Consider the following 15,008-nt stretch of genomic DNA (forward strand, 5'->3'; position numbering starts at 1 on the left):
ATTTCATTTTTCCTTGACATTCTATTCACTGAAGTTAGTAAATTAAAATAATATTCTTTTGAATTATATTGCAAACTGACCCAGCTAAATAAGTGTGAGACAAAAGGAAGTTCCATGTCTGAGTTAAGGCAAGGCATGACCTCATAATGAACAGACTGGGACCTGCAGAGAGAAGACACACTGAGAGCAACAATCCCTGAGTCACACTCGAGTTCCACAGAGAAACCCAATGTGTCAGAAACTAGGAACCTGATGAGCTGAAGCAGACACCTTCTAGGAGACAGAGAAATTCTGGGGCTCAGGGGAAGGACAAGGCATGGAGGAAGCTGTGTCCCTGGCTGCTTCAGCAGGAGGACTTGGAAGGAGGGAGCAGGGAAACCCAGGAGGCAGCAGGACCTGCAGGGCTGGAGGCTGAGGAGGGGCTGTGGCTGCCTCCCTCCTGCCAGGAGCCCTTTGTGATGAGGAGGCCTCAGCTGTGTGATGTGGGCCTCAGCCCTCCTGACAGCCTCAGGCTGTGCTCCCAGGGCTCAGTGGCTTGAGAGGTGTGGGCAAATCAGAAGATGGAGACTGCTCTCTTCCAGCTGACAGGCGATAGTGAGTCATGGATGAGCCCCAGCTCCAATTTCATATCCATGGACATGATCTTCAGTGTCATCTGTGGAGTGTGGCTCTTCCTCCTACTAATCCCCTTCCTGAAGACATACCCCACATCACCACCACCTGGGAGTGGAGAGGACACCCCGAAGGTGAGGAAAGCCTTGGCTGGAACACAATGGGGTGTGTTCAGTCTGCTGTTCCCTGCTGTTACTTCCCATTTGCTAGGCAAGCAGAGAGACAGGTGAGAGGAAACCTCCAGAAAGAACAGCATCTCATCAGCAGGGGCTGGAAAGCAGGGCAGACAGGAGAGTGGCCTTGAGGTGTGTGCATGAAGCTCTCAGACCCCCTGTGTGGTGTGGCAGAGCGCCACTAAGGAAGACGGTGGTTCTGTGGACAACAGCATTCCTGAGATGGTGGGGACCTCTGGGACAGGACAGGCTCTGAGAAAGAAGTCATCTGTCCTCTGCTCGGCCACACGCTTTTGTTTCTGCTGAGCTGGTGTGTGTGTGTGTGGGGGGGGGGTTGATGAAACCAAAGGCCTCAGATCAGGACTCGAGTCACCTCCGGTCTGAGGAAGCAGATCTTACCTGACAGCCAGAGGCGGCAGCAGCAGAGCTCAGCCTTGGGTGGGATCCCGTCTGAGGAACACTGACTGAGGACATCCGTGTGAGTGTGGCATAGACAGCCCTGCTTGTGTTTTCCAAGAGGAAATGCATCTATGCATAGAACAACTGAGTCAAGGATGGAAGAGGGAAAGTCTGGGAAATGTGGATTCCGTGTTAACCTCGAGCACAGAGGGCAGGCAGCTTGTCCACTAGAGAGAGGAAGAAGGGGCCCCGCTCACGTTTGTCCTTCCTCAATCTCAGGTGACGAGGAGGGGACGGAGCAGGACCAGGAAGAAAATTGCTTCTGCAAAAGGTAGGCCTCTGCTTTCCTCTGGAGAGCAGATCCATCTGCCCCACCCCTCAGTGATGGGAGCCATGACAGCCACACCTGTGGGGATACAGGATGCAGAGCACCAACAAGGAAGAGGAGGCTGCTGGGGGAAATGAGAATCAGGGAAATCCCGGGTTCTGTGACAGACTGAAGCTGTGCTTGGCCTGGGGTAGGGGCTGCCCATGGGGTGTGGCTCAAGGCATGTGACCATGCATGGGGGACCCCTGGGTCCACCTGAACAGGCAGCTGCAATTCCCTCAGGCCCACTCCTCTCTCAGAAGACTGATCCTGTGTCCTCACAGTGTTGGATGAGGATGACAGGGGTTGAGAGAGGAGCAAGGAAAGCGTAAATGAAGAGATATGGTGCCTCCACGCCACGTGCTCATCTTCAGGGTTCCGTATGCTTGAGCTCTGGTGCTTGGGTATTAGAGCTCTAGGACGGGTGGACTTTAAGACAGGTGCCTCACTCTCCTGTGAGATCTCGGTCCTCGTGCTCACCATGCATAACTGTTTCCAGGCTGTAGAGATGGCAGAGAGAATGTGGAAGATACCCAGAATGCACCACAGCCTGTGAAAATGTAAGAAATCTCTGTCTTGTAGAATTATTCATACCAGGGTGTGAGCTCAGGCTCAGGGGATCTTTGTGCTGGAGATTCTGCACAGGGTGGGATTGGGGTACAGAATATGGAGGTGGAGGCCGTGGAGGGACCATGGGACACTTGTATCGTATTTACACAGACTGATGGGCCTCTTGACCCTCTGCTTGGGGCTGATGGTTTTGCCTCCTGTCTTCTGCAGCCCCAGCAAGCATACTTTACTGGACTCTACACCACATGCCTTTTGGAACCCTAATGAGAAACCAGATCAGCTTCCCCTCTCTCAGCTGCTGTCTTCTCTCAAGTTCTTGGAGGATCTTATGCAGCAGAAATTTAGCCGGATTTTCGGGGGCATGCCCTCCTCCATGCTCTCTGAGTCAGTGGTGGCTTCTGCCTGGGTCTCCAAGAGACCTTCCTCTGCAGGGCGTAAAACTGTGAGATTCAGCGATTTATGTGGCCCTTTCCCAGCTCTACCCATGGCTCAAGGACCTTCACAGATGTCTCAGGCCCAGCCATTGCCCCACCAACTTGTGACACCAAGCTTGGCATGTGTGACAGAGGCTCAGACACTGGACAACCTCATAAGCTCTACAACAAACCAATCACTTTCTTCATCTACAAGCAGAACCTATGTAAAAGCAGGTTCTACCAGTGAGACAAGGATGCAGGTGTCCCTCCGGACTGAAAACCAGCCCTGGCAGCAGGATCTGGAGAGGAAAGACACCATAGGCTCTAATGTCCAAACACGTCAAGAAGACATTAGCCAGCCCCCTCACAACTTCCCCGGGGACACCCTGCTCACTGAAGCTACCAGCTCAGCCTCCATCCTTTCTGAGTGTCGTCAGGTCCTCCAGCACCATGAGGAGTCACAGAGCGAATGCAGGGGGACTAAGGTGAGAGAACAACCAGGTTCCCCATCCAGGCTCCTCCCACCCCAGGAGCTGACCCAGATGCAGGGACATTTCCCAGCAAACGGTCCTTTCCAGCCCAAGGACAAGCCTGACCTCCCCGAGCCTGTCCAGCCCTCCATCTTTGACTCCTCCGGGATGCCCTTAAAGGAGGGCCCAGAAAAACATAACATACACACCCCCACCAAGGAGGGCCTTGATTTTAGGGCCAAAGACTTGCCTTGCACTTCAAGCAGCAGCCCTAGGAAGGGCCTGGAACCCAGGAAGTCTGCACTGAGGACAGATCAGCGGTCCTATGTGAACACCACCCAGGACCTTTCCTTCCTTGACCCTAAAATCCAAAGGAAGCTGGAATCAAATATCACACAGCTTTCTGTGAAACGCAGATGGAAACCATATCTACACACTTTCGAGTCAAGAGATCTTACCCCACTGGGTGTTCCAGCCTCATCCCTTCCCCAGATTACATGTTCCTCCTCACCCACCTGTGGTTCTAAGGCTGAATACTATTCCAAGGCTGCCATGATCCTGGAAAATTTGCATCACCGAGATCCAGGAGGGACAAGGGTAGAAACTGTGTCAGCTGCCAGGCTGCAGACTCCTCTGTTTGTACACTCACCATCAGAGATTCAGGAGATGCAAAGAGTCACTCCACCAGCTGCCAGCCATGGGCCCTCCAAGGCCCATCCAGTTACATGGCGGAGCTACCTGAGTGCTCAGACCCAGGCTTTCTGCTTCCAGGCAAGAACCCAGCCGAGCAGGACTGTCAGAGGGACTGGAAGAGGCAGCCTACACCCAAGTACCAGCCCAAGAATGCACAAGCATGCACCATGGAAGAGGTTTAAGAATGTGGTCTCAGGACGTCCCTGCTGGAGTGGGACAATGCTGGGTCCTCAAGAAAGGGTCCCACCTTCAGTGGTCAAACAAACCTATAGATCAGAGGAGAAAGAAGAGGCACACCCTGCCTGGAAAGTGAGCCTGGGATCCACAGAGATTCCCAATGGCCAAGCCATCGATATCCACCTCAGGGACTTTGCGTCTACAGAGGCCAATAGAAGCCCAGGTCAGTTCCAAACACCTACTCCACAGCACTCAGGAGACTCGGCTCTAAAAACACAAGTGTGTAGTGAGGCTGACTTCAGATCAATCAAGCAGCCACAGGCCTGTTCCGTGGACCATTGTCCAGACATCCCCAGTTCAGTAACCTTGCCTTCAGAGCACTTGCTTCCTAGATTTCAGCATAGACCCAAAATACTCAAGACCTCCCGGGGCCTAGGTGAAGTCTTCATGAGGAGAGATCAGAGCCAAGAGACTGAGGACTTCAGACTTCCCAAGGATAAAATTCAAGCAAAGAATCACAAGGTGTTTCATCCCAATGATGAGTGGGAGGAGTTTGTGACACCTAGAGTCGTGTGCCAGGAAGAAATGCCTGAGAGCGGAAGTCCCTCTACGCCAGGCTCCACCCTGCTCAAGGATATAGCCATGACTGAGTGTCAGCCCTCCCTTGATATGCTAGGAAAGGAACAGGATCCTCTGGAAAGCTACCTGAAGAAAATCATAAAGCATATTCTACAATATCTCAACCTCAAGACAAAGGACAAGTGGCTGGGGGATCCCCTGAAGAATGAATGCTCCCCACCAGCTACTGTGATGACCCAGGAGTCAGTCACAAGACAAAAGGTCATCTACAGTATGGCAACTGAAGTCCAGTACCTCATGAATATAGTGGTACAGATCTTGGTGAACTGGCTGGGCCTTAAATTAGAGGACCCATTAGAGGTACAATGCTGTAAAGTGGAACCACTGACATCCCCGGTGGGTGGCTCTTGCCACTCTCCTGCAGGTTTCTATGACTTAAAGAATGGAAGACCAACAAGAATAATGAGCTCTGGTCGTACCAGCCCCAAGAGTCACAGCCATCCTTTCACGTACAAGGGAATCAGAGATAAATATCAGTTGAGTGCCCCGAGAGCCTGTGATCAACATCAGAACAGAGTGAAGAGAGGAATGGGCTTCGACCAAGTCCCCACCCGCAAGCGGAGCAGCCATCTGTGTAGGTACAGGGGAATTGGAGACAAGCTTCAGTTGCGTGTTGCCTCCCAGAGAGCCTATGACCCAGATCAAATCATAATGAAGAGTGGAATGGGTTGCTGTCCACATGCCAGCCCCAAGGGACACAGCCGTCTATTTATGCACAGAGATGTTGGAGACAAACAGCAATCAGGCATTGCCCATAGTGCCTCTAACCTGCATCAAAGTTCAAAGAAAGGAATGGGCTGTGGCCACCTCATCAGTCCCAAAGAGAACCACCATCCAGTCACATACAGGGAAACTGGAGACAAGGAGAAGTCATATGCTGCAGCCCAGAGAGCTGGTCACCCCAAATGGACCTTAGCAGCATAGGCCAAAGAGCAAGAGGTCTTCCAAAAGCCATCTCATCACCCAGCCCTTGTTTCCCCGTGCCTTCACGGTAATAAAGGTTGTTTTGTTTTCCTGCAAAGAAAACCTTCTTCCTCCTGAAGCTCATCCTCTGTTGCTAATGGCTCCTTCCCAGATGGGAGCCACTTCCTAGTTCATGCTCCCGCCTTTCAGCGTGGTGCTGTCTGTCTTGCAGTGATGGATGGGGACAGTCAGCATTCCTTCTGCCTCAGTGAGTCTGTGGGAGGGAGGGGCAGGTGGGGAAGGCATGGTCACCATGAGGTGTCATCCTCACCTGGTGTTATCACTCTGCAGTTATCATCCCATCACTGCAGAGACAACAGAAGTCTAGGGGTTTCCAGGATGACCCAGCCCTTGAGTACCAGGCCAGGTCTGTGGGTGTTGTCTTTTCCTTACTTTGCTCCACCTTGACGTTTGTGTCACTGTGCAGGTGGTCTACAAAGACACCAGGGAGCCAAGAACTTTCCCATGTCACAGTTTCAGCCCCCAGTTCAGAGGTGGAACAATCTCGACCTGTATTTCCAGGACAGGCGTAGAGAACACCTACCCCAGGAGCCCCTACTCACCTTGATGCAGGCTGAGGAGGGGCTGAGCTCCCAGAGCCTCTTACCTCAGCCTGGGTGACAGGGCAGCAACACTGTCCACAGTCTACCTTCTTCTCTGACTAGAGCAGGGGACAGATTAGAACTTGCAGTGTGTGACACCAGGTGTCATATGGGCTTACCCAGTAACACTGGAAGTGCCTGCAGAGAAGCCACAAACATCTCACTGAGTTTACTCAGTCCCCTCCCTGGAAACCTGTATGAATCCCACCTACGCCATCACCTGGGCCAGATCCAGAACCCTGAGACCGTCAATCATCATAGCCCCTAAATGGGGTTCTCTACTTGGGATAATGCGCTAGAAAGTTTTTCCTAGGTGATGTGATTGCCTCTCACTCATCTTTAATAGAATGAAACACAATAAATACTGTTCGTGTCTAAGGAGAGACTATCTTGATTTTTTCAGCTTTAGATGGCCTCCACTCAAATGACTAAAGTGACCTGTTTCTCCAGTGTCACCTTGTGCTAACCCATGTCCCCACTGTGCTGCCATCTGGATGTGCAGCTCATAAGATGTTGTACAATGCTGCTGTGGCGTAGAGACTGTCTAAGTCAGCTTGTAGATTGGTTCCTGGTGGAAGATTTCTATATGGATAACAATTTGGAAATCCACATCTTTACATTCTTTCTGGGCCCTGGGGGCATGAAAGACCCTGTCCACATCCATGGTCTGGTGTAACTCATCCTCCACTCTTTCTTCCCCGTATTTTCTTTCAGCTCTGCACTTTGTTCCGCCAAGCTCCATTCTAAGCATCCATTTTTCGTTCCCTCTGCTTCATCAGATCACATCTCTTCTGTTTTCTGCAAGTATTTACTTTCAGTGTAAAATAAAGGAAATATATCAATATGTGGTATCCATTTGCTACTATAATGTTAACAACTGCATAACCAGGGTGAAAATTGCAACACAGGTCTCCCCTTCACAGCTTTGTGCAGTGACTTCTCATGGGCTTCTTCACAGGAAACCCTGCCCAGCCACACAACATCTGCTCATTGGCTCTCTGAAATCTTCGTGCAAACCTGCACGCCACTCTTATTCTTACATTTTGCAATCTGAAAATACTATACCATGTAGGCAGTGCCTGCCTAGATCTGTGGCCAGCTCTAAGTAGGCTCTGTCCCCGTCATCACACTCTGGGTGTCTCTGCACCTTAGTGGATGCAACTTAAGATGATGCTTTCCTCTGAAGCTTCTGCTAAGCTTGGGATCCTCTTGACGACATTCTCAGTTTAGATGTGCTCACTTCAAATCAATTTGCATTTTCTCCATTTAAAATCTTGATGAGTGGCATCTTGCCTTAACTGGACCGTTCCTACAGTTCAAGAGTTATATGTTTAGTGTTCTTAGTCACTTTTTCTTCTTTCCTTTCTTTTTTTTTTTTTTTTTTTTTTGGCTTTTCTAGATAGGGTTTCTCTGAGGAGCTTTGGAGGCTGTCCTGGCACTCACTCTGTACACCAGGTTGGCCTTGAACTCACAGAGATCTGCCTGTCTCTGCCTCCTGAGTGCTAGGATTAAAGATGTGCACCACCACCTACCGGCATTTATTCACTTTTTAAAAAATGTATTCTTTAAGAAGTTTGAACAATGTGTTTTGATCATGGTCACTCTTCTTCCCTAATTCTTCCAAAATATCTCCTCCTCACTGTAACATGAATTAATAAATGATCCAGAATCCAGAATGATACTGAATCCTGAAGACCCTGCTTCTATCTTTTATATCCCTCTAGTGCTGGGATTACAGGCGTGTGATCTGTTACTCTTTTAGACTGACTCAATCTTGTGTATCCCTGGGTGGCCTTGGACTCAGAGAGATCCGTCTATCTCTTAATCCCGAGTCCTAGGATTAAAGGTGTGTACCGCCACCTCCTAGCTTCTAGCTGCTGGGACTAAAGGTGTATGTCACCACTGCCTGGATCTCTATAGCATGAGGCTGGCTTTGCTTTCTGAATCCTCAGGCCAGCTTTGATAAATCATAGATAATACATCACTATACCTCCCTATCCACCCAGCATTTTGTCTGCCCACCTTCTTTGCCATCAAGACCAATTTGTGCTGCCCGTATATTCTTGACTGTAGAGTTTTCTACTGGAGAATGTTCTACTTATCGGGGGCTACAATCTCAGAGAAAATGGTCTCCCCTCTCTGCCAGCAGCTCCCAATTGTCAATAGTGCCACAGCTAGAGGTGACATTGTGTGCGCAACTTTGATCTCCATGCTAAAATGTCCTCTGGAGTAAAATCTTGTGCACATTGCTACAATCACTGTGATCATATGGGCAGTTGTCCTGCTGTGTCCGGAAGGTCCTATTTTCCCTGCAGTCATCTACTGCCTCGGGTTCTTCTGCTCTTTCTGCAGCAATCCCTGAGTCTTTGGAGAAGAGGGCGTGGTGTGGAGGTCCCACTTAAGGCTGCGCACTCTGCAGTCTCTCATTGGCTACACCTTGGCCAGTTGTAGGTCTCGGTATCAATAACAGTCTGCTCCAAATAGAAGCTTATCTGTCAAGGGCTAAGAGCTGCATTGATATATGAATAAGTAGCAGAGGCTAGTGTAACATTATGTTCATTTAGCAGGATAATAGCATATTAGCAGGTAAATGCTATTAATCCCCCAAGGGTCCAGGAATCCATGCCTGATAACAATACAATGTGTAGGCTTTATCTTGTGGATTGGGACTTAAATGCAATCAGAAACTGGTTGATTACATGCACAATGTCTACCAGTGGGCATGTCTTGCCAGCCTGTCATTGCTATAGCTTGCAAGTTTCACCAACTGAGGAAGACTGGTTGCTTTCCTCTCCGGTACCATATGGAGCACATTGAAAGCTAGCCAGAAATGATGAAACTTCCAGGCCAGTAGCAGCTTGATTTCTCCGTGTTTTATGGTTCATGTATGTGGTGTTATTTTATTTTAACCAGGCCTCTCTACATAGCACTGGCTGGCCTAGAACTTCCTATGTATACCAGGCCTCAAATTTATAGAGGTCTACCTGTCTCTGCCTCCCAAGTGCTGAGATAAAAGCATGCGTAACCATGCCTAAACAGCAATAGGGTCTTGTCACCAAGTTTTGGAGGGCAGCCAGTTGGCATTGACAATAGCCTAAACTATTTGAGACTTACGCACCCTCACTTGACAACAACTCCAAAAGCAATAACCTATTCCTGGCACTGGTTTTTACTGGTTAGCCTCTGATGTCTAGTAAGAGCATTGTTGAGGATTGGCTTTCAGCGGAGGAGAGAATTCACTGTATGACAGGGTAATGGAGAATAGTGGATATAAAGGGAAGTTTAAACTGGAGTCAGGGAGAAAGGGCATGGTAGAGGAAGGAGGCATAAATATCTTTTGAAGAAGTCATGCAGAAGCCAGCTGCTGCTGAAGCTTCCTAACACTCACACACACCTTTTTTGTGTGGCATGACCATATTTAATACGTTGCATGATGGTTAGTCCTCATTGCCAATCTGACTGGATTTTAGGATTATTCTGGGCACATCTGTGAGGCTGAACCCAGATAGGTTTGCCTGGGTGGATAGGAACCACCCTGACAGTGGCACCATCCTATGACTTGATGTTCAAGACTTACAGGGCACATGTGAGGAGAACACAGCATTCATCTCTCTCTCTGCTTCCTGAATGCAGATGCACACACCTGCCAGCATGCCCTCCACACCCTGACAGACAGATCATGAGCCCAAACAAGCCCCTCTTAAGTTCTCTTGTCACGTGTGTTGGCAGTGTTCCATACACCAAGAATCTTATATAATCACTGGCACACTCTCTAACAGTTCAAGCTCTCTTCCCTAGGATGACTTGGACCCCCAGGCCACTGATGTTCCTGTTCAGGAGAGCTCAATGTTACTAAGGAGTTCACTGTTTGCTCCAGCCCAAACTGCCACCATGGGCTTCTGCTTGCCTTTTATTAGGGTGTTGCTTGAGGAAGCTTGCCATTATGGATGCTCTTCCTGCTGTGACATGCCCATTTTCTAGGATTCTGGAATCTTCTTCTCCTGTATTCTTCTTTCCTTTTGCCTTTTTTGACACAGGAACTCACCATGTGGCTCATGCTGGCCTCAAGGTGTCCCTGTCCTAACCCTGGAGTTTGCAGCCATATGGCCTGACTTTCTACTTTAGTTGGATGCTTTTAACATACCCACTTGATTTTTTTTAAGAGCCAACCTTTTAGTTTTGTTCCGGAATCCCTACTCTCAGAAGTTAGCGCCGCCGTTCACACATAACCACACACCACTGTTTTGTGTCCTTGCCTTTTGGGTTTTGAGACAGGGTTTCGCATAGCCCAAGTTGACCACAAACTTCACCTGTAGGTGAGGATGACCTTGAACTTCTGGCCCTCCTCCTCTACCTTCCTAGTTCCGGGCATGCGCGATGCCTGGGTCCTGGAGCCATTCCAGGCATGCGCGATGCCTGAGTCCTGGAGCTGTTCCTTAAGTCTGTCCCTCTCTGTCAGTATCTTCTCTGCTTCATCTCTCTACACATACAGCTTCTGCTCCTGTTGCCAGCTTCTAGGACATCTTATGTCACTCCTTTCTTCAAAACAATCTTTTCAAGTCAAAGTGTGGTTCTGGCATTCTTCTGTTCAAAACTGCCCAGTGACTTGCTCCGTCATTCAGGATAAAGCTGGCTTCTCACTGAGGCCACTGTGAAGAGTCACTTCCTAGTCACCACCGAGACCTCAGCTCTCACCACCGCATCACACTCACTGTCCCCCCTCTGCTCCTCCAAGGAACCCAGAGACGGGATGTGTGCCCCCACTTTCCCGTTTTACATGTGAGGTTCTCACTGCCTGGCAGACCTTCTGGGTTTCAGCATTTCCTGAACCTAGGTGTGGGATAGCTTCTTTTCAGGTATCTATATGTCTCATTGTCTACAGTAAGTTCAGATATGAGTATCAGAAAGGTTTATGACCACACAGTATAAAACTGGACGTCACTGGTCTCTATCTAGCATCTGCCAATCACCTGTCCATCCATCCATCCATCCATCCATCCATCATCTGTCTATCACATATCATCTATGTGTCTATCATCTATGTATGTATATATGTATGTATGTATCTATCTATCTATCCATCCATCCATGTATCTATCATGATCAGTCATTTATTTACTTTGTCACTGATAATCTACTTATTTAATCTAATTCATTACTTAATCTAACCGTATCATCCATCACTTATCTATCTATCTGTTATCTATGTAATATCTGTATGTATTGTCTGTCAATCGGCTATCATCTCTCTACATACAGGTTTCTGTTTTGTATTGTTATGTTTTTGAGACCGGGACTCACTGTGTAGTCCAAGATAGCCTATAACTTGCTTTGTGTCTCCTCTGGCCTTGAATTTACTATCCTCCTGTCTAAGTCTCCTGAGTGTTGGGATTACAGGCAGAAACCACTCTTTCTGGATAGTTTAAGAGACTAGCTTTACACTCCTGGGGTTCAAGTGATCCTCCTGCCTCACAATTCTGAGTAACTGAGACCATAGGTAGGCACCACTGTGCCTGGCACTTGAGCTTTACTCCGCCCAGGTTTTCTCTAATACCTCCTCATGTCACTTAGTGTGCATCCTATCGGGTGAGGCGGGATGGAGGTTTCAGATCCTCTGTATTTTAGTGTATTTCCTCTGAGTGCTTCACCAACCGTTGCCATAGTGACAGCAACTTTCCCTTCTCTCCTCGCAGGCCAGGTCTGACAGGGAAGAGTGCAATGTTAGAAGCTGGCAGCAGATGGCACTGTAGGGAAAGGATGTGTACCGTTTTAGAAACAACTCAAGTGTCCATAGTGGATACATCTGGGGATAAGCAAGAGGTGCTCCTTCAAACCAGAGAGGTGCTCCCTGTAAGACACCCTCATCCCCTGTTCTGACATTCACCTTTAACTGGAGGACATTTTAGTGATAAACAGACGATGCTCGTGACCAGGACAGCACCGCTGTCCCGTTTCTCCTGTTTCCATCCCAGGCTTGGGATACATTGATGCCACTCCACAGAGTCTCTGTGGTTGTGAACATAAAGGACAACACAAGTACCTTGGATACTGTCTTAACAGAGGTGTTTACCTCATGATTCAGTTTCTAGGACTGATGACGGCTAGTTCCCTTTGGACTGCGTGTTTGGGATGAGACTCCTACTCTTTGCAAAGCCAGTGTTTTACAGGATCTGAAAACAATGCTATGTGCTCCTTCCAAGCAGAGAATGAGTGGGAGGTATTGCTCAAGTACTGTTGGTGGAGTTTTCTTATTCTCTTATTGAAGGGGGCATAACAAACTAGAACTGAGAAGCAAGGAGAATTAAAACATTAAAGTTTCATTTTCAGTCACAAGACAAAGTATCTATCTAAAATGTCTGGGGCGGGGAGGGAGGGACCAAAGGACTAGAGATGCAGCTCAGCTGATGGACGGCTTGTCCAGCACTCGCAGAGCTGCAAGTTCAATCCCCAGCACTGCAACCCATGGAGCTAAAAGAGGAGACGAAACCTCACAGGTGCAGAATGAAACGGTTCCTGTGGGAACCCTTGTTGCTCAGGTACTCCGGTCTATGAAGCTGCTGTCTACACTGAGTTTGCCCATGTCTCACCATTGCTCTTGTGAAAATGCCAGCGTGAGTCCCTGTGAGCCACTAGTCACATTGTTTGTCCATCCTTCAGCAGATAACTACATGTGTCTTAGGATTTCTATTGCTGTGAAGAGACACCATGACCATGAGGTTCAGTCCATTACCATCATGGTGGGACATGGCTGTGTGCAGGTAGACATGGTGCTGGAGAGGGTGCTGAGAGCTTTACATCTTGATATGCCGACATCAGGAAGTGAACTGAGACACTGGGTGTGGCTTGAGCATATGTGAGACCTCAAAGCCTGCCTCCACAGTGACACACTTCTTCAACAAGGCCACACCTTCTCCAACAAAGCCACACCTCCTAATAGTGTCACTCCCTTTGGGAGCCATTTTCTTCCAAACCACCTCATTCCACTGGAGGGTTTTGCATGGACTTCCACTCACCAAGGCTAACCTGTCTACAGCTGCTGCTGAGTGCCAGATCTGAAAACATCAGAGACCAGCCCTGAGCCCCAGATGCTGCACTATTCCCTGGGGTGTCTAGTCAGTAACTTGGAGGATCACTTCCTCAGTGGAAAGGACAACACTTTGTCCTTACTGGGGTAGATACCAGAGTTGGTTAAGCATTTGACTTTCCTGCACTTAATGCTCCTTTAAACATGACTATCCATGGACTTAGAGAATGCCTGATCCACTGACATGGTAACCCACCCAGTATTGCTTCTGACCAGTGTACTCTCTTCACGGTCAGAGAAGTGTGACAGTGGGCCCGCGGCCATGGAATCCACTGGTTTTACCATATTCCTCACTATCCTGAAGCAGCCGGTCTGCTAGAAAGATGGAATGGCCTTCTTGAAGACACAGTTACAGAGTCAGTTAGGTAGCAGCAGCTTACAGAGCTGGGCCAGGGTTCTCCAGAAGGCAGTGTATATGTTTTGAATCAGTGTCTAATATGGCATGGTTTCTCCTGTAGCCAGGATCCATGGGTCCAGGAATCAAGGGCTGGAAAAGGGAATAGCTCCTCTCACTATCACTCCTAGTGACCCACAAGGGGAATTTTTGCTTACTGTTCCTGTAGCCCTAAGTTTTGCTGGCCTAGAAGTTTTGGTTCCAGAGTTGGGGGGTGCTCCTGCAAGGAGCCACAACAAACCATCCACTGAACGGTAAACCCAGACTTCCACCTGGTCACTTTGGGCTTCTAATGCCCCTAAACCAACAGGCTAGGAAAGAGATAACAGGGTTAGTGGGGGTGATAGACCCAGATTACCATGGAGAAATTGGATTACCTCTCCACAATGGAGATAAGAAAGATTATGCCTGGAGTACAGGAGATTCTTTAGGGTGTTTCTTGGTGCTCCTACATACTGTGATTAAAGTCAATGGGAAGCTATAACAGTCTAATCCAGGCATGATAACAAAGGGCACAGATCATCACAAATGAAGGTGTGGGTCATTTCTCCAGGAAAGAGCCAAGACCCACTGTGCTTGCAGAGGGTGGAGGAAATACAGTATGGGTGGCAGAGGAAGGGAGTTATAAATACCAGCTAAGCCCATGTGACCAGTTGCAGAAACCAGTAGTATAACTGATATGAGTGCTTCTGTTATATTTTGTTAAGAATGTATTTGTACATATATTTGTGTTTTCTTTCCATTTCCTTATCATATGTTGTAACGTCAATTAAGAGAGTATCAATGATTATCACATGTAGGTTTGAGATACTAGGAGGATGTTCCCCAAGAGACAGTGTCACCCATTCTAAATTTATAATGCACGCATTTGCAGTTGTACGAGGCATAGTTATATAATGTTAGGTATAATTATGACCTGGGTAAATATATAATGCATTTGAGGTTGTATGTGGGATCGTTATGTTAGGTGTTTTCAATTGGAAATTAACCATGCTGTAAGGAGATATGTTTGTGAGTCAAGTTGACAAGGAATAGATTGTGATGCGTATTCTTGGTTGTCAACTTAAATGAACTACAATTCAGATATGGAGGGTACGCTTGTGATCTGGATCTGAGGCTGGAAGACGCACACCTTTGGTGCAGATCTTGAAGCGGGAAGACACCTTTCACCTGAGCCACACCCTGCTGGAGCCGATATGAGGACGTGGGAGAAGGAGGCTCTTGCTCGCTGCCTGCTTGCCCCGCCTTGCTAGCACCTCCACTCCTCCCCTAGCCCTGGAGGCCACTTCTTCAGGGTCCCAGCACACACCGAGGAGCAGCGAGACTCCAGTAGACTCAGCAACACTAGATTCTTGAACTTTTCATTCACTGCAGCCTGTAAGTCATTCCAACAAATTCCTTTGTATTTACACATAGAGAGAATTCATTCTATAAATGCTATGGCTCTAG

General features: G+C 48.3%; 1 protein-coding gene across 1 annotated transcript; it reads left to right on the forward strand.

The window, feature by feature from the left end:
- The first annotated feature begins 522 nt into the window (after positions 1-522).
- On the forward strand, positions 523-5,542 carry LOC121143773 (spermatogenesis-associated protein 31E1-like). The gene is made up of 4 exons (XM_040756218.1): positions 523-746; positions 1,464-1,515; positions 2,051-2,111; positions 2,332-5,542. The coding sequence occupies exons 1-4, from the start codon at positions 561-563 to the stop codon at positions 5,438-5,440; spliced, it is 3,408 nt and encodes a 1,135-aa protein (XP_040612152.1). The 5' UTR covers positions 523-560; the 3' UTR covers positions 5,441-5,542.
- The last annotated feature ends 9,466 nt before the right edge of the window (positions 5,543-15,008 follow it).

Source organism: Mesocricetus auratus, unplaced genomic scaffold (assembly GCF_017639785.1).
Source record: "Mesocricetus auratus isolate SY011 unplaced genomic scaffold, BCM_Maur_2.0 Super-Scaffold_100013, whole genome shotgun sequence".
Taxonomy (NCBI): domain Eukaryota; kingdom Metazoa; phylum Chordata; class Mammalia; order Rodentia; family Cricetidae; genus Mesocricetus; species Mesocricetus auratus.

Bases quoted from the DNA above. Each gene is read 5' to 3' on its own strand.
- LOC121143773 (XM_040756218.1), top strand. From the start codon at position 561: ATGGAGACTGCTCTCTTCCAGCTGACAGGCGATAGTGAGTCATGGATG. The intron at 1,516-2,050 runs GTAGGCCTCTGC...AACTGTTTCCAG, and splicing joins GAAAATTGCTTCTGCAAAAG to GCTGTAGAGATGGCAGAGAG. The intron at 2,112-2,331 runs GTAAGAAATCTC...TGTCTTCTGCAG, and splicing joins GCACCACAGCCTGTGAAAAT to CCCCAGCAAGCATACTTTAC.